This window comes from Dendrobates tinctorius, unplaced genomic scaffold (assembly GCF_039654945.1).
Source record: "Dendrobates tinctorius isolate UK_male_01 unplaced genomic scaffold, ASM3965494v1 ptg000140l, whole genome shotgun sequence".
NCBI classification, from domain to species: domain Eukaryota; kingdom Metazoa; phylum Chordata; class Amphibia; order Anura; family Dendrobatidae; genus Dendrobates; species Dendrobates tinctorius.
The window spans coordinates 9,060,447-9,084,273 of record NW_027361808.1 but is presented as its reverse complement, the minus strand read 5'-3'; the positions used below and the strand labels follow the sequence as shown (position 1 = coordinate 9,084,273).

The 23,827-nt window shown below is 45.1% G+C and overlaps 1 protein-coding gene across 3 annotated transcripts in view; it reads right to left on the bottom strand.

Annotated features, from left to right (window-relative positions):
• Positions 1 to 23,827, bottom strand: part of AHCTF1 (AT-hook containing transcription factor 1) — a 258,110-nt gene that overhangs the window by 12,875 nt on the left and 221,408 nt on the right. For all 3 annotated transcript variants that reach the window (XM_073545122.1, XM_073545119.1, XM_073545120.1), the window contains exons 31-33: positions 21,220 to 21,296; positions 19,076 to 19,248; positions 15,563 to 17,144 (exon numbers count right to left, since the gene is read on the bottom strand). In XM_073545122.1, coding sequence (XP_073401223.1) covers positions 15,563 to 17,144; positions 19,076 to 19,248; positions 21,220 to 21,296 — 1,832 coding nt within the window. The remainder of the gene's footprint in view (positions 1 to 15,562; positions 17,145 to 19,075; positions 19,249 to 21,219; positions 21,297 to 23,827) is intronic.

Genomic DNA, 23,827 nt, shown 5'->3' with positions numbered 1-23,827 from the left:
TGTCAGAGATGTTGCCCGAGTGGTTACTGCTTTGCCACCAACACAAGTTAGTGTAGAGAGGTTGTTCTCTGCTCTCAAAATAATTAGATCAGATTTGAGGGCATCCATGAAGGAGGATCTGACAGAGGCAATACTTTTTCTGAGGACAAATTTATAGATTTCTTCTTATTAACTGCATAAAAGTGTTTATTGCATATTTACTTACAGTTTATAAAAGTTTATAAAAGTTATTTGCTATATTCTAATTGTATTCTAATATATGTAGTTTTTGCTCTAAGTGGTCTGATTACTTATATGATGGTGAGAAACTGAATAAGCACGATGTTTAATATTTTACAACAGTAAATTTGTTATGAATTGGCCATTTATGAAGGAGTCGGAGTCGGAGCCTGATAAAATCCAGGAGTCGGAGTCGCAACTGTGGCTTACCGACTCCACAGCCCTGACGCAGACACTGACAGCGGGGATGATAACGTCACATCTCAGCTCCCGCTGTCCAGGAGATGTGTGGGCGCTTGGAGCAGCAGAGGAACCAGGAGGAGAGGTCAGTATTGGATGTATTTATTTATTTATGGGTTTGCTTTATACTATATGGATTATACTATATGGAGTCAGAAAGAACACAGACACGTCTCTGAGCAACTCAAAGGGGGGACTCCCAAGTGCCTCCAGAGCTAGGTTGAGGTCCCAGGCATCTACTGGGGGATGATAAAGAGGAGCTGCATTAGCCACCCTTGAAGAAAGGTACTGACCTGAGAACGAGAGGCTAAGTTCCTTTGGAAAAGAATGGACAATGTAGAGACTTGGCTCTTGAACGAACTGAGAGATAGACCTGCACCAAGCCCCGATTGGAGAAAGGCCAGAACAAGAAAGAGAAATTCATTGTCTCGGTGTGAGGAGTCTCACACCATTGAAAAAAATCTTTCCAGGTCCGACAGATTTGAGACTATGACGGCTTCCGAGCCGAATCATGGTTCGAATCTCGCTCCAAAAGCCCGGACTCTCAGAATCACAGCCTCAACAACCACCCAATCTAATTGAGAGGCCGGGAATTCTGGTGGAAGATGTGACTGAAAAAGGAGACCTGGTCTTTCTGATAGTCTTCAAGGGACATCTGAGAGCAGATTGATGACCTCGGCATAACAGGCCCTCCTGGGCCAATGTGGAGCTATTAGGATAACCTGGCACTCCTTCCGCTTTGATCTTCAACAGTCTGGGAAGAATGGAAAGAGGTGGGGGGAAAAAAGGAAAAAGCAAATCGAGACCAGGGCGTCGCCGCCTGTCGCGAGAGGATCGCGGGACCTGGAGACGAACTGTGGAACCTTTCGCTTCATCTTGAAGGCCATGAGATCCACGTCCATAGTGCCCCACCATAGACAAATCTGAGGAAGACATCCTGATGCAAAGACCATTCTCCTGCTGCAAGATCCTAGCTGAGAAAGTCGGCGGCCCAACTGTCTAAGCCTATAGAGGGATTAGGTGGGCACCATCATTAAATAATAGGGGAAATAAACCCCTCTGGGATCACTGAATTGCATACAAAAAATTGTACCATAAGTAAAGAAAGCAATGCAAGAGACTATTTTAGGATCACCACACTTAGTACCAGTAAATATAGAAAAATATACTTTATTGTACACAAAGCCATGAAACACTACACACATTAAAAACACTTAAAAACATGACTAGGGACTGACACAAGCGTAGCCCCCACAATCAAAAATCATGATACTAATATAACCACCGTCTGCTTAACAAATGAATAAATAACATGTGGATATACACATAACACCAGTATGCTGCTGGGATAGGTCTTCTAATATGGAAAAAATATAAAAATTTAAACAAAATAAGACAAAATAAGCAAAAAATAAACAAAAATCCGGACCTAACACATGGTGCTTTACATATGCTAAGATGGAATACTAAAGCACATGATATACTAAAACAGTCCTGAGTTTGCAAACAGTCAGCAGGATAATACATCACCGCAGCTCAGTCCAGTAAAATGTCAGACCATGGTTGCCCCGTCACCCATGTGCAGCAGTCAGACCGGTAAGCAGACAAGTGGCATGGAAAGACCCACGCGTTCCAACACTCAAGGTGTCTTTCTCAAGGTGAGTGTGAATTGTCTAAGCTGGGAATGTGCACTGCCGATTTTGCCGGAACCATGTTCTCTGCCCAGACAAGGATCTTTGAAACTTTGATCAAAGCCAAATAACTCAAGAGTCCCTCCCTGGTGGTTAATATATGCCACAGTCGTGGTGTTAGGCATTGCTCCTACCAGCCAGTTTCCTACTCCACACTGATGAGGGGCAATACCCCGAAACAGCTGTCTGTGGATGGATACCATGTTTTGGCATAGGTGGTTTCCTTCATTGGAGACTGCCCTTCCCGTGGTTGTTCCTTCCCGGGGAAAGACCTGGCTGGTCATTGCTTGCGTTGGGAAACATGTGATGGTGTCTCCGCGGCTACTGTTTTGCACAGTCGTGGTGTTGTCTGTCTGGACACACACCAGTAGGCCCCTGACAAGATCCTGCCAGTGGAAAAGGAGATGTTAATTGGCAGCGAAGTCTCTTGACGACCAACAGCCCAGAACTGTGAGGTTATGGAAGACCGCTCCCCATTCGAGGAAACTGGCATCTATTGTAACCACCTACCAGTGGATAGGAAGAAAGGACTGACCCTGGAGAATGAGCAGGGGGGACAGTTACCAGTTTAGGGACGCCCTGACTTGAATCAAGAACCGGACAAAATAGACCTGTTCCATCAAGACAGGACGGTCTGCTGAAGTGGCCTAGTGCAAAACTGAACAAAGGGTATCTCCTTCACAGCAGCTACCATCCTGCACAGAACTGCCATGGCCAAGAAAAGGGGCGGAGTTTGCAGGGTCTGAAGAGGGCGAACCCCCCGTTGGAGGGCTGCCCTCTTTTCCTTAGGGAGAATGCCTAAAGGGTGTTGAAAAAGCATGCCCAGGAAAATCAGACCCTGGGTCGGAAGACGAGACAAGATTTGGACCTGTTGACAATCCAGATGAGCTGAGACAGGGTGTCGAGATTGATGGACCCCTGGTTCGTAAGATGGCCATCATCGCTACCATAATATTTGTAAAGACTCTGAGTGAGGTTGCTAGGTCGAATGGAAAAGAACTGAAAGTGTTCCTGCTATACCGCGAACTGAAGGAATCTCTGATGATCCTGAAAAAGAGACGCGGAGATAGGCATCGGATATCCAGTGAACACAGGAACTCATGAGAATCCTCGAAAGCAATTATTGAATGAAGAGATTCCATCTTGAAGTGACGTAGACAGACTCTTGTTCAGCAATTTGAGATCCAGGATGGGTCGAATGGACCAGTCTTTCTTTCGAACTACAAAGAAATTTGAATAAAAACCTATAAAATGTTCCTAAAGTGGGACAGGAACGATGACATCTGTGGGTAGGAGTGAGGTAAGGGCTGCGAAAAAAAACAGGGAAAGGGCCCACGGGGAACGGACTTTGAAAAAAAAAAAAACAATCTTGAGGTCGCAAAATTAATTCTATTTTGTATCTTGAAAATACCACCTCTCTGATACCGGCATCATCGACAGAGGCGAGCCAAGCGTCCCCCTGAAGAACATGATGTGTTGCAGCGAAGATTCATGCAGAGGAGAATCTCCTCGGCCTGCTCCTGGAGGATCTGCATTGCAAGGGCGCCAGGAGGGTGTTACAGACGTGATCCCTGGAAGGGCAGACTGATCAGACTTCTTGGAAGACAAGTTTGCCTGCCATGCCTTTAGCTACATGGCTCTGCGGATGACAACTATATTCCTGGATGCTTGAGCTGCACAGGAGGCGGCCACTAAATGTTTCCCCACTTGTGAGATCTGGTCCGCAAGGTTGCCCAAATAGAATTGCTTAGCCCATGCAGATATAGACTTTGATACCCATGTGGTGGCAAAGGCAAGGTATAGGGTGGAACCTGTCACTTCAAAGGCTAAGTGGGCAAAAGACTAAAAGTCCGTCATTGGTGTCCTTGAAAGGTGCCCCGTCCATAAGGGGAGGACAGTGTTAGTGGATATTCTGGAGACCCGGATTCCACAGCCGAAGAAACAGTCCAGTTTTCAGTGAGATCGGAAGCAAAGTGGTATAGGATGCTGGACTGCTCCCTCTCTGTAGTACAGACCCCTTCAAATTCCTTATGGTGGGCAAAAACTTTAGGAGATTTGTCTTGTCCGTCTGAAGGACACTGCCAGCTCTGCAGGCTCTGTACCGGTATCCTTGATATTAAGAGTCTAGTCGAGCACCACAATGAGATTCTCGACCATGTCCCTTATGTTAGAGCCCAGGTCAGAGTCCACCTTCAGACCTCAAATCTAAAATTGGCTCGGCTGTCGTGTCTGGGGTGGACGACTGAAGAAGCCACTTGCCGAAATGGGCCTGGAGGGAAAAGGGAGCAAGAGGGGAATCTGTAGTGACTCTCCTGTCTAGCTCTCTTATGGCCATTGCTGATAGTCTGTCATGTCTAATTCTAAAGGAGGGCACTAACTATGCCAGAGGTTAGGGAACAGAGAAGGGAGTTTGAGTGTCAATCTGCAGAGCAGAGCTTAGGCTAGTTTCACACTAGCGTTTTTTGCGCTGCACCTCGTGCGCATACCAAACGCATGCAAAAAAACGCATCATGCATTTCGCATGCGTTTGCTTTTTTTGCGCATGCGATTTAACCAGTTTGTCACCAAGTTAAAGCAAAAAACGCATGCGAATTTAAACACATGCGTGGCCATGTCCTAGCGTACACGTGCGTTCCCCAGAGACTGTAATGCTGTTTTTTTGCGCATTCCGTGCGCATGCGTTTTTTTGAGACAGATCGGACGGACCAAAAATGCAACAGGTTGCGTCTGGCACGCCTAGGCGCACATTACAAAAAAACGCATGCACACGAAAACGCATACAAACGCATGCATGCGCTAGACCATGCGCACCCATGTTAAAGATAGGGGAGAAATGCGCATGATAGCGCACGAGGCGCAGCGCTAAAAAACGCAAGTGTGAAGCCAGCCTTAGGTCCTGAAAATTGTAGCCAAGAGTACGTAGAGAAGAGGGCTCAGGAAGGCTGATTGGAGAGGCTCCTGACAAAAAAAAACAAAAAACGATGCCCAGATGCTGGCCGCAGGGACGAACAGGCGGGCCTCAAGTGAAGGAAGGGCACGCAGTCCCCGTGTCACTAGAGGAGAGGGTGCATGTCCACGCCGGACAGGAAGAAAACCTGCGCGATAAAGAGTGAAGGAAGGAGTGGAGGTAATCGTTGCGGGTAGGCCACACAAAAGCCGGGGCCTAAAGAAGTGAGGAAGGCGAGGTAGGAGTGGGTGGGAATAGGGGGCCAGGACAATAATTCGGATCACCTGAACACTCTTGATGAGTTAGGGACTGGGGTCCTGCCAGATAGACAGAGGAGGATATGGGGTGTCAATCCATACCATACTCACTGTCTCTAAGTGGGACTACAGTGTGACTGCTTACACTGTATCCCTCCAAGGCATAGAAGAGGAAAAAGAGGGGAAATAATTACTGAAAAACGCTGAAAATTTTTGTGCATAGTGTAAGCCTCCTAGTGGCAGCAGCATACATTCATGGTTACCCGTGTCTCCCAATGAAGCGATAAAGTTTGTTTAATAAATGCCACTGAATCATCCCTATTGTTGATCCAGTTACATTCTACACAAATGAGCTGGCCTCAAATAGCCAAAGTTATGTTCATATGTAGCAGGTTTATAGAAAATGTCTGAGGCATTAAACCTGCTCCATAAAGCTATCTGGGACTGTTTCTCCAGTGTGAACATGGAATTTTACAAACTAAATTCAGATGTAATTAAGAGTAGCCACTGCGTATTGACATAACCAAACAAAGTTAAACTTCCATAATGCAGTAATCCTACGTCAGATGACAGCACAGAGCTACCTGAGCTGTTAGTGCAGCTCTGGGTGATGTTGCAGAATGTAACTGGGAATCAGAACACAGATTTAAAATTTACCATTAGATTTTGATAATTCTAACTGTAAAATAATGTTTAAAAGAAGCTATAAGTAAACCTAAAACTTGGTGCCCTAGACCAGTGGTCCCCAACCTTTTTTGCACCAGGGACCGGTTTCAAGCAAGACCATTCTTCCATGGCCCGGTAGGGCGGGGATGGAGGTGTGGCAGGGGCGGGGCTTTGGTCATAAGGGGGCGGGGCTATGGACGCGGTTGTAGTGTAGCAGTGCATACTTATAATTAAATAACATTTATAATGTGACTCAACTCACCATAGGTTTTGAATGAGTGCTCCATCACCCCCTTCTCCCCATCTCTCCATCATTGCCTTCACCCCATCACTGCCATCTCTCCATCATTGCCTTCACCCCATCACTCCCTTCTCCCCATCATTGCCTTCACCCCATCACTCCCATCAATGCCTTCTCTCCATCACCCCCCTCATGGCCTTCTCCCATCACCCCAGGCATCATGGCCTTCTCCCATTACCCCCCTCATGGCCTTCTCCCATCACCCCAGGCATCATGGTCTTCTCCCATTACCCCCCTCATGGCCTTCTCCCATTACCCCCCTCATGGCCGTCTCCCATTACCCCCCTCATGGCCTTCTCCCATTACCCCCCTCATGGCCTTCTCCCATTACCCCCCTCATGGCCTTCTCCCATTACCCCCCTCATGGCCTTCTCCCATTACCCCCCTCATGGCCTTCTCCCATTACCCCCCTCATGGCCTTCTCCCATTACCCCCCTCATGGCCTTCTCCCATCACCCCAGGCATCATGGTCTTCTCCCATTACCCCCCTCATGGCCTTCTCCCATCACCCCAGGCATCATGGCCTTCTCCCATTACCCCCTCATGGCCTTCTCCCATTACCCCCCCATGGCCTTCTCCCATTACCCCCCTCATGGCCTTCTCCCATCACCCCAGGCATCATGGCCTTCTCCCATTACCCCCCTCATGGCCTTCTCCCATCACCCCAGGCATCATGGTCTTCTCCCATCACCCCAGGCATCATGGTCTTCTCCCATCACCCCCGGCATCATGGTCTTCTCCCATCACCCCTGGCATCATGGTCTTCTCCCATCACCCCCGGCATCATGGTCTTCTCCCATCACCCCAGGCATCATGGCCTTCTCCCATTACCGGCATCATGGTCTTCTCCAATCACCCCCTCATGGCCTTCTCCCATTACCCCCCTCATGGCCTTCTCCCATTACCCCCCTCATGGCCTTCTCCCATTACCCCCCTCATGGCCTTCTCCCATTACCCCCCTCATGGCCTTCTCCCATTACCCCCCTCATGGCCTTCTCCCATTACCCCCCTCATGGCCTTCTCCCATTACCCCCCTCATGGCCTTCTCCCATTACCCCCCTCATGGCCTTCTCCCATTACCCCCCTCATGGCCTTCTCCCATTACCCCCCTCATGGCCTTCTCCCATTACCCCCCTCATGGCCTTCTCCCATCACCCCAGGCATCATGGTCTTCTCCCATTACCCCCCTCATGGCCTTCTCCCATCACCCCAGGCATCATGGCCTTCTCCCATTACCCCCTCATGGCCTTCTCCCATTACACCCCCATGGCCTTCTCCCATTACCCCCCTCATGGCCTTCTCCCATCACCCCAGGCATCATGGCCTTCTCCCATCACCCCAGGCATCATGGTCTTCTCCCATCACCCCAGGCATCATGGTCTTCTCCCATCACCCCCGGCATCATGGTCTTCTCCCATCACCCCAGGCATCATGGCCTTCTCCCATTACCGGCATCATGGTCTTCTCCAATCACCCCCTCATGGCCTTCTCCCATTACCCCCCTCATGGCCTTCTCCCATTACCCCCCTCATGGCCTTCTCCCATTACCCCCCTCATGGCCTTCTCCCATTACCCCCCTCATGGCCTTCTCCCATTACCCCCCTCATGGCCTTCTCCCATTACCCCCCTCATGGCCTTCTCCCATTACCCCCCTCATGGCCTTCTCCCATTACCCCCCTCATGGCCTTCTCCCATCACCCCAGGCATCATGGTCTTCTCCCATTACCCCCCTCATGGCCTTCTCCCATCACCCCAGGCATCATGGCCTTCTCCCATTACCCCCTCATGGCCTTCTCCCATTACACCCCCATGGCCTTCTCCCATCACCCCAGGCATCATGGCCTTCTCCCATTACCCCCTCATGGCCTTCTCCCATTACCCCCTCATGGCCTTCTCCCATTACCCCCTCATGGCCTTCTCCCATTACCCCCTCATGGCCTTCTCCCATTACCCCCTCATGACCTTCTCCCATTACCCCCCTCATGGCCTTCTCCCATCACCCCAGGCATCATGGCCTTCTCCCATTACCCCCTCATGGCCTTCTCCCATTACCCCCCTCATGGCCTTCTCCCATCACCCCAGGCATCATGGCCTTCTCCCATTACCCCCTCATGGCCTTCTCTCCCCATCACGGTCTTCTCCTCATGTCCCCATCTCCTCCAGGGCCAGGCTCCACCTACACAAACACACAGACATACATGTACACACACAGACATACATACACACACCACCTACCACCTGTCGCAGCATCGCCCGCGCTTCCTCGCTCTCACACAGCAGCGGCGCGCTCCTCTCTGTCAGTCAGAGACAGGAAGCGCGGGCGGCGGGCAGGAAGCTGGAAGGGTCCTTGCAGCTCCGCTCCTGCTATTCTCTCTTGCAGGCAGCGGAGCTGCTTGATCGCTCCCTGCCCGCCGCTACACGCAGTTTAAGAATTGCTGCGCGCCGCCCCCGCTACGCCACTGACCGCCCCTGGCTCCCCTTGTGTCCGCGGACCGGCAAGGGCACTGCAGCGGCCCGGTGCTGGGCCGCGGACCTGCGGTTGGGGACCCCTGCCCTAGACGAACCCCAGTATACTCGCATTCAGACGTCCGTTTGTAACATGTTCTCCGCATTCACAGATAAATCATGCAACCATAAGGGTATGTTCAGTATTTGGTGCAGAAAATGCTGCACAATTTCTGCATCTCTTGGCAAGAAAAACATAGCGGCAAAAATATACGTTTTTGCAGCAGATTTTCTCTCCGCTCATTAATATGGGTGAAATCTGCAGCAATAACACTAAAAGAATTGACACATTGCAAATTTAAAACTGCACCAAATCTACAAGTCACATATAAACGTGTGCATGAGACTTCAGGATTCTCATTCATTTTGTTGGCATCGGGACACCCTTCAAGTTTTGACAAATTTGCACTGAAAAAATGCAGCAAAACCAGCAATGTGTGCACATAACCTATTGGTCTATGGTGAGAATCAATTTTTTCTGTTTTTAACATTTGGAATGTAGAAAAAGCTGTGATTTTTTTTATTGCATACAACAAAATGACCAATTAAACACCAATGGTAAAAACGGACACAAGGACCAGAAATTGAGGAAACTAAGATCCAAAAATGCTAATGAAAAAAATAGACATCTAAGGCCTTATTCTGCACTACCAACTTTCAGTAGATGATAGACATCACATTCAACGCAATACATCTTCTGGTTAAGTTGCATCTGGTGTCTCGCTTAGAAAATATAGCCATGGATGAAAGGTAGGAGCCCATCAATATAGGAAAGCTTTGAAAGATGTAATGAATGCAGTGTGTCTATGTAACAATGTATGTGGGGAATTTCTGCACCCATGTGTTGTACTACAGGTAGTTCTCACACATGCCCAAAACTGCTGTAAGGCTATGTTCACACGTTGCATTTTTTCAGCTTTTTTCTGATGTGTTTATTATGCAAATTTTCAGTTGCATTTTACGAAATTCAGAGATTTCAGAAATCTCATGCACACCGTTTGGTTTTTTTTTCCCCCCTCAGTATTTTGTGCGAAACCTTGGGTTTTGCAGACTGGAGCATGTCACTCAGCATTTTTTCAAGCGTATTTTACCCACTGAAAGCAATGGGTAGTGGAAAAACAAAAAACATCGTATCGTTTTTGCTGCATTTTTGGCGTCAAGACCTGATGAAGTAGAATCAGATTTTTGTTTGGCACTAAACGCTATCAGCATGCACAAGAGACAAATGTAACCTGATAACGCAGGAATAAATAAAAGCATTAAAAAATGCAGCAAAAACTAAGCAAAATCTGCTTTTTTGCAGCAAGTTTTAGTGACAAAAAGCAGGTTTTGCTGTAGGAAAAAAGCAACGTGTGACTATAGCCTAACAGTGGATTGGTATTACCTGCAGATACACAGCATTAAAAACTCAACTGAAGGAAACAATTTAACATGCCTTACTTTAGTATACACACACACGTAGACAAATCTTTTCTCTACAAATTAAAATCAAACAGTTAAACAACAAACTTTACATCTAATACTATGTAAAACTATACATGTTTCAGACACTTAAGAGAAAAAGGTGAAACACTCCCAATGGTATCAATGCATTTTCAGGTGACCTTTCAGAACAAACTGTGATTCGTTAGAAACACTTTCATGCCATCGTGACTTGCATCTGCATTTTTAGCAGTTTTTCCCACTGAACTAGAAGCTCCAGCTATTTCCAATGTGCTTTTCTGCTTTTGTTTCACTACAATTTCTTTCTGCTGCCCATTTATAGCAGCAAGTATAATTTATCTCAGCACAGACTGATCAGAAGTCAGATTTCAGCAGTTTTGAGAATGATCAGTGCTGGGTGGGAGCAAAGTGACTGATAAGTGGAGAAAGAATAATTTTTCTCTAATAAGATATATTACAAAGTTTTTATCCCCATTTTTACTTTTAATTTAAGAAATAAACACTTACATTTTAAAAATCAATGTCTAGAGGAACGGTCTCATAACAAAGGGAAAGATAGCTAAAGTCCTGCACGTTAGGGACTATTTCACGGCTTCTTCACATATACAGATGCTTCTCACAAAATTAGATCAAAAAGTTAATTTATATCAGTTCTTCAATACGAAAAGTGAAACTCATATTATACAGAGTCATTAAAGACAAAGTGATCTATTTCAAGTGTTTATTTCTGTTAATGTTGATAATTACGGCTTACAGCCAATGAAAACCCAAAAGTCATTATCTCAGTAAATTAGAATAATTAACAAAAAACACCTGCAAAGGCTTCCTTAAGCATTTAAAAAGGTCCCTTAGTCTGTTTTGGTAGGCCCCAGAATAATGGGGAAGACTTCTGACTTGACAGATGTCCAGAAAAGCAGTCATTGACACACTCCATAAGGAAAGAAAATTTTCCATTTCATTGGATGTACAATACAAAATAAAATTGTGGTACCGTGTTAGCCAGAAAAATAGATGTAAATACTTATGTCCCCCCAAAAAATTGAGAAAAGTATTCAAGGTGTGATACCTTTATTGGCTAACCAGAGAAATTTTATTTGCAAGCAAGCTTTCAGGGCTCAAAAGGCCCCTTCATCAGGCTAGATTACAAGTGAATTACTGAGAAAAGATGGCAACATTTAAATAGGAATTACAACAGGACATGAGATGATGCTAGCTATAGACAGGCCAAGGAAATTTCATTGGGAAATCAAGGTCCCAGAGTCTGGAGGAAGAGTGGAGAGGCCACAATCCAAGCTGCTTGAGGTCTAGTGTGGACTTTCCACAATCAGTGATGGTTTGGGGAGCCATGTCCATCTGCTGGTGTAGGTCCACTGTGCTTTATCAAGACCAACGTCAGAGCAGCAGTCTACCAGGAGATTTTAGAGCACTTCATGCTTCCTTCTGCCTACAAGCTTTTTGGAGATGGAAATTTCATTCTCCAGCAGGACTTGGCACCTGTCCAGACTGCCAAAACACTGGTATTACTTACCTGGTAATGTGTTTTTTCGCAACCCACGACAGCACCATCAGAGCGGGGATCCGCCCTTCAAGGACAGGAAACCTTCAAGACAACAAGGGCGGCTCCTCTCTCCCAATCAGTTGTTTTACAGAGCATGAGAGGAACTCCACAGGTAAGTGGACACGTAAAATAACACATCCATAGATGCCTGAACCTGATTACTAGCACTCTAAGGAGTGTCTAACTATAAGGATTCACCGAACAGCAGAAGTGACAAGAAAATAGGGAGGGAATATAAGGGTGCCGTCATGGTTTACGAAAAAACACATTACCAGGTAAATAATACCCGTGTTTTTCAGTCACCCATGACGGCACCACAAGAGAATTTCAGCGCTCTATATTCTCAGGGAGGGACTACAGCTTGCAGAACCCTTCTCCCGAATGTGAGGTCAGAGGAGGCAGACAGGTCTAATCTATAGCGCCTGAAGAAAGTAAAAGGAGCAGACCATGTGGCCGCCTTGCAGATCTCGTCGATGGAGGCATCTGCTCTTTCTGCCCAGGATGTTGCCATGACTCTCGTGGAATGGACCCTCTGACCTTCCGGAATAACCCTGCCTACACTGACGTAAGCTAGTTTTATGGCATCTCTCACACACCTAGCTATAAGTCTGGACACAAACAGGGCTCTCTGCTTTCTCCAGGGTACTGTCACACTTAGCGATGTACCAGCGATCCCGACCAGCGATATGACGCGGTCAGGATTGCTGGTACATCGCTAAGTGGTCGCTAGTGAGCTGCCACACAGGCAGATCTCACCAGCGACATCACAGGGGTCGCTACTTACCTGTCACACTAGGCGATCCTGACGTCCTCCCGCCCGCGTCCACGCTCGTCTCTCCACAGGAAGCCCAGCAGGAAGCTGACGAGAAACGGTCCAGGACTTTCTCGCGCGATCAGCGATAACCAGCGGGGGAGCGGTCGGAGGTAAGTATCAGACATAGCGATATCGCTATAACGTCACAAAAAACAGTCACGATATTGCTAGCGATATCGCTTAGTGTGACAGGCTCTTAAGTAACGTAGAAGACACCTCCTAACATCTAGGAAATGCAGTCTTTCCTCTTTATGGTTGCTCGGGTTTGGGCAGAAGGATGGTAGGACTATTTCCTGAGTTCTGTGGAATTTTGTCACGACCTTGCGAAGGTAAGCTGGATCTAACTTCAACACTACCCGATCCTCCATGACCTGAGTGTAGGGAGGGTCTGCTGACAAGGCATGGAAATCACTTATCCTTCGAGCCGAGGTAAGTGCTACTAATAAAGCTGTTTTCAGTGAAATTACTTTCTCCAAGGCTGAGACTAGTGGCTCAAAGGGACTCTCTGCCAATTGTGACAATACCAAATTCAGATCCCGTGGAGGAAGCTTAGGAGATGGGACCGAGCTGGATCTAGTACAGGCTCTAATGAACCTGGCCACCCAGGTTACAATTATATAAGGTCCCCAGAACTGAAACCTGAACCTTAAGGGTACAAACTGCTAGTCCAAGCTCTAGTCCTTTCTGAAGTAACTCCACTATGGATACCAACGGGACCTCCCCCTCCCGTAGCGGTCCTGAAAAGGATAAGAATTTCCTCCAGATCCTCCATTTTAGTAGTTACCGGCTTTTTGCTACTGAGCAGGATGGAGACTAATCTTGCCGAGAAACCCTTCCCCTCTAAAAAAGACCTCAAATTCTAGGCTGTTAAATGCAGCCCGGACATCTGAGGATGGAAGAAGGGTCCCTGGGACAGGAGATGCTGATCTTCCGGAAGGATCCATGGATCCGTTACAGACACTGCCTTCAGCCAGTAAAACCAATGTCTCTTTGGCCAGAACGGAGCTAAAAATTACCGTGGCTCTGTCCTCCCTGATCTTTCTTAAATCTGACAGTATGAGGCACACTGGAGGAAAGGCACAGAGGAGCCCTGGCGCCCACTCTATTCTGAAAGCATCTACCACCCACGAATTGTCTGCTGGGCTTAAGGAACAGAACTTCTGGACCTTCCTGTTGTCCTTTGAGGCAAAGAGGTCTATCCTGGGACAACCACATGTCTACAATTTTGTTGCACACTGACTCCTTTAGGGACCATTCTCCCTGTCTTAGGTTGGGTTCCCACTTGCGTGCTGGGGCTCTGCGGATGGCTGCGTACTTCCTCCCTGAAGCTCCGCCCACTTCCGCACTTCTTCCGTTTATGTCCGCCTACTTCTGCATGCATCCTGGGTACCTATCTTTAATATTGGGTACGCAGGACATGCGGCTGTATGTGGATGCGTCGCTTTGACGCGCTTTCCAACCGCACGGGAACGTAAAATACTCGACATTTTATTTGCACTGTTACCCTGAGGAACCTCCGATCTTGTTTGCGGATGGGGACATGATAATATGCGTCCTTGAGGTCCAGGACCGCCATGTAAAAATGTGGGAAGAGGACTTATCGCCGTTCTTACTGGCTCCATCTTGAACGAAGGGACTACTAAATATCTGTTGAGCCGTTTCAGGTTTATAATAGTCCTCCTAGAGCCGTCTGTTTTTTTTTTTGTATCAGCAATAGGTGGGAATAGAACTCCTTCCCCTTCACCGTATGGGAACTTCTTCCAGAACCTGCTTTTCTAATAACGACAATATCTCATCCTCCAGGGCCTGTTTTTGCTTAGAAGGTTGTACCGGTGTCTCTACAAAAGTTTGTGGTGGGAGATAGTTTGCTGTTCACATAGGGGGCATACCCTATTCTTCAATTTTGTTTTACTTTACCGAGGAACCTCCGAATCTGGAGGATGAATGATGTCAGAAATGTCTCCTCCAGAGACTATGGCTCCCTCCCTTTTACTGCCCGAGTGGCCCCCACTGCTGCTGCGACGCGAGTGCTGGGGATCCTGATTTCTCTTATGTGGCCCTGAAGGGTGCTTCATGTCTGTTTTCTGGGCCAACAGATGCTCCTCCGGCTGCGCTGGCTGTAGCTGCTCTGGTTACAGAGCCTCCATGTTGCCGGCTCTGTGTCTGTGCGCCGCCCCCTTTAATGCGCTGGCCAGCCTCAGGATGGGTACCACCCCCCCTTTACCCCTGGCCTCGCTTGTCGTCAGTATGCGACTGGCACACATGCTCTCCAGCATCCTCCAAACTGCATGTGTGCCCCGAGGAGACTACCGTCGAGCTGGCCGTCGGTTACCGGCGGAAGCTGGGCTAGCCCCTCTGAGGGCCGACGGACTCTGGTGTGCATGCTTCCCCACATGACCTGCCGCATGCTGCTGGAGCTGCTTCCACATCCCTAAGAGAATCTATGGTGTATTGTCAAGAGAAAGATTACAGACACCTGACCCAACAATGCAGATGAGATGAAGGCTGCATCAAAGCAACCTGGGCTTCCATAACACCTCAGCAGTGCCACAGGCTGATCGCCACCATGCGACGCCACATTGATGCAGTAACTGATGCAAAAGGAAATGACGACTTTTGGGTTTTCATTGGCTGTAAGCCATAATCATCAACATTAACAAATAAACACTTTAAATAGATCACTCTGTTTGTAATGACTATGAGTTTCACTTTTTGTATTGAAGAACTGAAATAAATTAACTTTTTGATGATATTCTAATTTTTTGCGAAGCAGATGTACATAGTATGATTCTACCAAACCATGATGGTTTTATGGGGGTCAGAGTTTTACCCAGTAGGACCATGGTCCACATGTTGCATCGACAATCAAGTTTCTTAGCATGGAACCATTATTGTATCAGGAAACTTATGTCTAAACAAACCTTTTGGTTTTCTTCCACGTCTTGGTGCAGGTGAAGAGAATGAAAATTCAATAGGAGTGGCATCAGGTACTGTAATAATGTTAGATCTAGTCCTTGTTGAACGGGTTGTTCTCTTCTGCTCCTCAGCGACATCAACGGAATCCTCTATATCTGTTTTACCAATATGTTTTTTTGCCGTTTTTCTAGAATTGTCTGTGTTAGCCTGTTGTGCTGTGACATTTTCATTTGTACCTTTTTTATCAATTTGATTTTCTGATTTGACTCTAGACCATCTTAAGAGTACTCTTTTAGGAGAATGAGGACTGGAGTCAGATTTGCTAGACTCCTGAGAAGCACCAAGCTCAAAGTGTTTGACCAACTCATTCACAACTCGTTTGCTCCTTCGGCCCCTTGAAGGTGTAGAAACAAATGATTCAGTCTCAATGTTTGGTTCACCTTCCCTCTCTCGTACTACTTTGGAAGATCTAGTAATTCTAGTAGGTGTTGCCGGCAATACAGCTTTTGGATCCACAATATCTTTTGTATTTATTTGGTCATCCAATGCTGCAGTTTTTCCTCTGCGGGTTCTAGCAGGAGAGGCTGGCATCTTCGTTACAATTTCTTCTGTAACAATGGTTTCACTTTCTATGGACTGGGTTTGATCAGAAATATAATTGTTAGTTCTTCTAGAAATTCTTGTGATAGTAATGGATTGTTGACCCTCTTGTTGGGTTGATAATGCTGTACTTACATTTTCAGGATTATCCTTGGTTTTTCTATTGCCTCTTTTAGGGGTTGTGGGAAGTGAAAAGGTATCGTTTGTGCTGTCTGATACCTTTGTGGTTCTCCTGATACTTCTGCGAGGCGTTGGAGGTTTTATTAGTACAGATTTGCCTTCAGTTGGAGAAGTCTGCAATTCATCCAGATTAAGTTTCTGCTCCTCTAATTTTTTAGGGGGTGTTATCCTTAGAACTGTGTTAGTGGTAAAATTGTCAGAGTTTGCTTGCTTAACCTTTTTTAAAGGTGTCCTAATGGCATCATGTGCATTTTGGAATTTCCTTTCAGTTTCATTTTCAGAAACTGAATCACTATTAACATCTACTGTAAAATGCTTACCCCTAGTTTCTTTCAAAGCATCGAGCAAGTTTTCTGCAATAGCTGCATTGATAGGTTCAGATATAGAAGGCAGTGTGTTGTCAGTAACCCTAGTCCCTTCTTCTGTGGCACCAAGAGCGAAGGCATTTTCACAATTTTCATCACTGCTAACTGTAGCTATCAAATTGACTTTTTCATCACTGGGATCACATGGATTCATTGATGCTGCTTTTAATGTCTCATTACTAAGATGATCTGTTTTCAGTGCTTCCTCTATATCATCTCCAGCATCTGCTTCAAGTATCAAACTAAAATTATTTGGAGGTACAGAATGTTCATCATCCAAGTCGTTACTTGCATCCACAGAATCTTTTTCTTCTGCAGATTCATTAATGTTGCAATAATGATCATCAATATTCTCCCCATTAGGGTCTTCAAGGGATGAACTTATCTGTTGACATGTTACCTCTGGCTCAGGGACTTTAATATTCTCTGTGTAATCCACATCCTAAAAAAAAACAAAAAAAAAAAACTTGTAATGTTAAATCACACTTCGTGACAGTTGATAAGTAAAAGAAAAGGCAAGTTAATGGTCATTTTGCACTTGATGCCTGCAATCAAAGAAACATGAAGTCAAAATGCTGACAATATTCAATCATCACAGGAGCTCCAGCAGCGTAATATTTTGACACCAAGACCATTTTGTGTCCTCTTATGACATCAGAACAAAGCAACATAGCAGAAGAAGATTTGGATTCAACCAATGAGAATAAAAAGCTCCATGTCTGCACAGGTAAAATGACCTCTATAATGATTTCACAGAATGACCATACACAGTCCCCACAATAACTGGTGAAAATTGTGCTCTTACCAATTCAATCAAAATTATGCCATTAGCTTTGCAAACAAATGGGGCTGCAGCAGTAGAACGGAGGCACGTAAAAGAGAAAAATAATGGTCTGTAATCTGAGTAACAAAAATAAAGGTAAGGTGCCAAGTAACAGAAAATAACAGTCGCTAATATCATTAACACATTATAACATAAGAACACTAATAATGGAAACACTTGTAGATACACTTATTGCAACAAACACTGTACAACGAAAGGTAGTATTTTTCTGAGTGAAAGGTAGTTGAAAGCAAAACCAGAGTGGTAAGGTTTGATTTCCCTTAGGCTGAGTTCACACGTGGCGTTTTTTTCGCGTTTCCGCGGCGGTTTTAACCGCGCGATTTTGCCGCGAAAACTAAGCATCCCACGCATTCCTATGGGATTCCGCAATGCTGTGCTAATGCTGCGGTTTTTAACGGGGCGGAATCGCTTCGGGGTAAAAAACGCAGCATGCTCATTAATTTTGCGGAATCGCAGCGATCCGCACCCATAGGAATGCATTGTTCCGCTTACTTCCCGCATGTGGCTGTGCACACCATGCAAAAAGTAAGCAGAACATTTGCGGATGGTACCCACGGTCCGGAGGAGAGGAGACTGTCCCATTCTTACCTTCTGACGTCCCGCGCAGCCTTCCCACCTCTCTCCACGCTCTCGTTCCCAGTAATCCTTTGCGAAAATGCCCGCAATGACGTCCGTTCTCGTGGGATCACGAAGTCTCGTAGTCATTCGCGCGACGCCATCGCGAATTACCGCGAGAACGTACGTCATCGCGGGCAATTTCGCAAAGGATTATTGGGGACGAGAGCGTGGAGAGAAGCGGGAAGTCGGAAGGTGAGAATAACACCAATTTTTATTTTTTTTTTTTATTATTTTTTACATTTTATCTTTTACTACTGATGCTGCATAGGCGGCCTCAGTAGTAAAAAGTTGGTCACACTTGTCAAACACTATGTTTGACGAGTGTGACCAACCTGTCAATCAGTTCTCCAAGCGATGCTACAGATCGCTTGGAAAACGCTAGCATTTTGCAAGCTAATTACGCTTGCAAAATGCTAGTTTTTAGCGGGAAAATCGCGGGAATTTAAAATGTGATTTTCCCACGGAATGGAATTCCGGTACTCTCGCGGTAATTTCCGCAAGAGTTCCGCTACGTGTGAACTTAGCCTTAAAATGATCCTGAGAGTCTGGCTGTATGTCCAGTTGTTTCTCCTAGTGGTTAAGCGGATACGCCTTTCCATCAGTGTACCGGCCAATCAACAAGAGCAGCACCAGGAGAAGCTGGTTGGGGCGTGGCACCATACCAGTCAGGTCTCTCCTATGGTCCCCCACTAGCTCTTCAAACTTAATTTTCTCTTAAACACCTCTGTGTTTCAGAGAATGACATACCTGGCTGTAAGGTCACAGTCACACGTTGAGTATTTGGTCAGTATTTTACTTCACTAATCTTTAACTATGTCAATATTTTAGGTTATTGACAGACAATGATGAATCGGAGCCTATGTTTTGCTCACACATCTACAGTAAACTTAGAAACAAACCATTAGAATTACCTGAATCTCCACAAAGTTAGAAAATGGGTGTGCGACAGCAGGAATTTCCTCAACAATTAGTACATTCTCCTCCATAATTTGCACCTCAGCTTCATGTTCTTCTTTCCTTTGTTGACCAAGAATTTCAGAATGGGTGCTTTCATTTTCTTCAATATCTTGAATACTAATCACAGCTGTAGAAAAGAAATTTTTTTTTTTTTTTTAAAAAAAGGGCCAAATCCATACAGACTTTTAATCTTGTAGAACATAAACCCTGAATAGAGTGCACTGCATAAATACATGCAGATGAAATAGGGCAAACGCTTCAGATTCTAGATGGTTGAAAAAGCCAATTTTTGTAATGACTTTTGATGCCTTTTTGTAACACACGAAGATTGAATGCAGATATCTTTAGAAAAATGCATGCAAGGTTTGGATTTTTGTAGGATGCTGATTCTGGGTGCTGGCTGTACAGTAGTTAAAAAGTATTCTGATGCCAGATCAGCACCGCATAAATAGATGTTCACACTAAGCCACAGATAACGGTAGAGATTGATAAGCAGTTTTGTCATTATAAAACATGACACATTTTTAAAAAACAAAACAAACACACACCTTTATAGTGAAACCTTGACAGACAAGCCGTTCAGGACATGTCTGTCTGAAATCCCTAATGGCTTGCTTTAGTGTTCTTTGAGGGTGAGCTCACATATGATCACATGCATTCAAGCAATGGCAGGTGTAAGAAGAAATTACATTATCATGCCCAGCCACACTCTGCATATTTTATTAACAGGCAGATTTTACAGCCGACCCAGCATATCTGATAAGGATCGGCAACACAATGAACATGCTGTGCATCTGGCTACTGAAAGAATGTCCTCAAATCAACAACATTCCTCCACAAAATCTTGACTTTTTTTTAAAGCTCCATTCAAAACTACTTTTGTTACAAATCTGATGAAAAAGTGACCTTAAAAACGTTTTTCCCATGAACAAAAAGTTTATTGTAATCAATAGATCTTGGAATAATATGTTCCACAATTGGATGTGTTAAAATACAATGTTCCTGTGCTGAGATAATCCTATAAATGTGTCTCTGCTGTGTAATGGCCGTGTCTGACCTACAGGGACATGGTTTGATCATACCACAGCTCCTGGGAGGAAGCAAAAGAGTATACAGACATTACTGCACTGGATCACAGCTGATTCCTTCTTTAAAGTAAAACATTGTTTAAAAACAGGCAGGGAAATGTTTTACCTCACAAAAAAAATCAGCTGCCATCCCGTGCTGTAATGTCGGATTACTCTTTTGCTTCCTCCCCTGCCTAAAGATCTATTGATTAAAATGAACTCTTGTTTGTGGTAAAAACCCTGTAAATATTCCTTGAATAATAATGACATCCAAGATTCAATTCTACTTTTGAGAAGTAGGTTCTTGTAATATATGGGGAAAAAAAAAAAACAAAAACACGCATTTTAATTTTCCAAGATATTCAGTATTTCATGGGAGGTGAAGACACTGAAGACTTACCGAAATAAGGAACCAGTCATTGGATTTATGCTGCCTAAACCCAAGGCAACATGGATCAAACTGGCTGCGCAACTGCAGCCAGTTATGTCTCTCTGAAAACCTGTCTAGTATTAAGAAGCTGGCCAGGGGATGAAGAAGACACGTCCGGTCTCTCCCTGTAGTACCCAGCCTTCCTTTCAAACTACAAACCCAGATACATCTATAGCTCAGAGTTGTTCACAACTGTCTTGATGAGGGGGAATGGTGGAGTCAGAGGCTTCTGATTTATTAAGAGGTGCGTGTTTTAAAAGTGACCCAAGTAAGATTTGTGGCAGAAGGTACGCCACTTTCAAAATTAAATGAGCGGATGTAGCCACACTTCTGTCCCGGTTCCGCACACGATAGCAAATCGTGGCCAAAACAGGTGTGAAAGCAGAATTAAATTGCACAATTTTTGCTAAAAAAAAAAAAAAAAAATAAATTTCCAAATCTTACTAGCCAATGTAAAAAAAAATGTAATGTTATGCAGGAGAGCAGAAAAAAAAAATATTAGGGTGGCCATTACACTATACAGTGATGTGTTCTGGAAAATAAATACTTTACATTGCAGTTACACCATTCCCGCTGTTTCACAATGACATTCCGTACTTACAAGATGAGTCCTCACTGGAGGAGTCTGACTGCGGCTGTATTTCAGTGGGCTGTGTGTTTTCCACTGGATCTAAAACACTGAATAAAAGATGACGTATAAGAGATATCACAAGAATAACAAGCCCTGACAAAAGAAAGTCCACAAGCTTTGCAGCATAAATCTAATGACCAAGACATAATTATTAAACTGTGTTCCAAATTATTATGCAAAAAGTTTAGGAGTGATAAGGTTAGAATTTTTTTGTCATTTAAACTCATTGATGATGTGTGGCAGGGCTCTTTATATCACTGAAAGCAATTGCAGATACCTGTGCAAATTAGTTTGGCAGGTGGGTCCAAATAAAGGCAAGACTACTTAAGAAGGCTGTTCCACATTATTAAGCAGCTTACATTTTTTGCCAAAATGGGAAAGAAGGAAAAAGGATGTGTCGGCTGCTGAGAAGCAACAAATTGTGGAGTATTTAGGTCAAGGCATGACTACAATCAACATTGCCAAGACACTTCATCGTGATCATCGCACAATCAAGAAGTATGTAGCCGATTCCCAGCAAACACGTGTGCGTGCTGAAAAGGAAAAATTGAGGACTCTTTCCTAAAGGGCAATTGCGTCAGGTTAAAAGAGCAGCTGCAAAAATGCCTCGTCATAGCAGCAGACAAGTTTTTGAAGCTGCTGGTGCCTCCAACGTCCCCTGAACAACAAGATGCAGGGTCCTTCAGAGGTTTGCAGCTGTGCATAAGCCATCCTGTCCACCACCTTTATCCACTGCACACAAGCAGAAACGGCTCCAGTGGACCAAACGATACATGAAGACTGACTTCCAAACTGTTTTGTTCACAGATGAGTGCCGTGTAACGCTCGATGGTTCAGATGGATGGAGTGGAGGATGGCTGGTTGATGGACACCCCATGAAAACACGGCTAAGGCGCCAACAAGGAGGAGGTGGAGTAATGTTTTGGGCTGGAATCATGGGGACAGAGATTGTCGGCCCCTTTAGGATCCCTGAAGGGGTAAAGATGAACTCCATAATCTATGTGGAGTTTCTAAAACAGCACTTCCTGCCATGGTTCAAGAGGAAGAACCGTGCTTTACGCAGCAAGATCATTTTCATGCATGATAATGCACCGTCTCATGCTGCAATAACATATCTGCATCTCTGGCTGCTATGGGCATAAAAGAGGACAAACTTCTGGTGTGGCCACCATCTTCCCCTGACCTCAACCCCATTGAGAACCTCTGGAGCATCATCAAAAGGAGTGTCTATGATGGCGGGAGGCAGTTCACATCTAAGCAACAGCTCTGGGAGGGTATTCTGTCCACGTGCAAAACAATTGAAGCACAAACCATCCAAAAACTGACAAATTCAATGGACGAGAGAGTTCAGAAGCTTCTTTCGAACAAGGGGGTCCTATGTGCAAATGGAACATCACCTAGAATAAAGTTTTGACTTGAAAACGGTTTGATTTCATTTTGTAATAAGCCGATAATGCTTATAATTTCACAATTGACCATGTTTTAGTTCAAAATAAAAATAAAAAGGTTGAAAACTCTGCTGTGCATAATAATTTGGAACATGCATTTTGAATGTTTCTTATTTTTAAAAATATACTGTTTTCATAGGCAGTTTGTTCAAAAACATTGCAATTATACTAGAATATTAGATGACTGGAAAATAACAATGACAGCAATTCATATAGGTAATTTAGAGAAAATATGAGGAAATATTTTTTGCATAATAATTTGGAACACAGTGTATGCGTGTCTGCAATCAAATACAACTAAAGCCTGACAATGTCTTATAGCTCTGGAAATATCCCATTGAAATGAATGGTCCAGTAATTAGAAGAATGCTTGTCATGTATTCTATAAATATTACATTTCTCTATTCTTTTAAAGGGAACCTGTCACCAGTTTTGTCATGTGTCTACTAAAACTAGCAATTTATTCAGCTCCTGTGCTGCATTTCATAAACGGTTATATAACCCCCCTCACTCACCCTGTATATACCACATAAACATTTAAAAGGTTTCCCGCGATGTATGTTAATCCCGTTGGTCCGGTCTGAGAGGCATCCATTCTGAGCTCTCTAACCCCCCTCCTAATTGATTCTCGCCATCATCTCATTTTGAATGACGTAGATAAGGCCTCACGAGTCATCCACATAGATGGGCGAAATCCCACGCCTATGCAGAGAAATCGCAAGCTTGCGCCTGTACATTATGCTCTGCATTATTGTGGACAAAGCCGAAAACATCAGTACGCATGCCCACAGCAATGGCGGCGAAACAGCTCCATTACATGAGCCGGAAAGCTGTATGCCGGCACATGCGCACTGATGTTTTCGGCTCTGTCCGCAGTAGAGCAGGGCACAGTCTGCAGGTGCGAGCTAGCAATTTCTTTGCGCAGGCGTGGGATTTTGTACATCTATATGCACGGCAATCAAAGCAGGGGGCGTCACACAGGGAAGGTGTAACTGGAGTTATCATCCCCCTTTTAACCTCATTGGTGGAAGTGGTGTCATCTGCGGCTCTGTGCTGGGAGTCTTTGTGCAGCTGGGGGGGTTTGGCGGCTCTTTGTCCAGTGTCGGGGCTCCGCCGGCATTTCCCCAAAG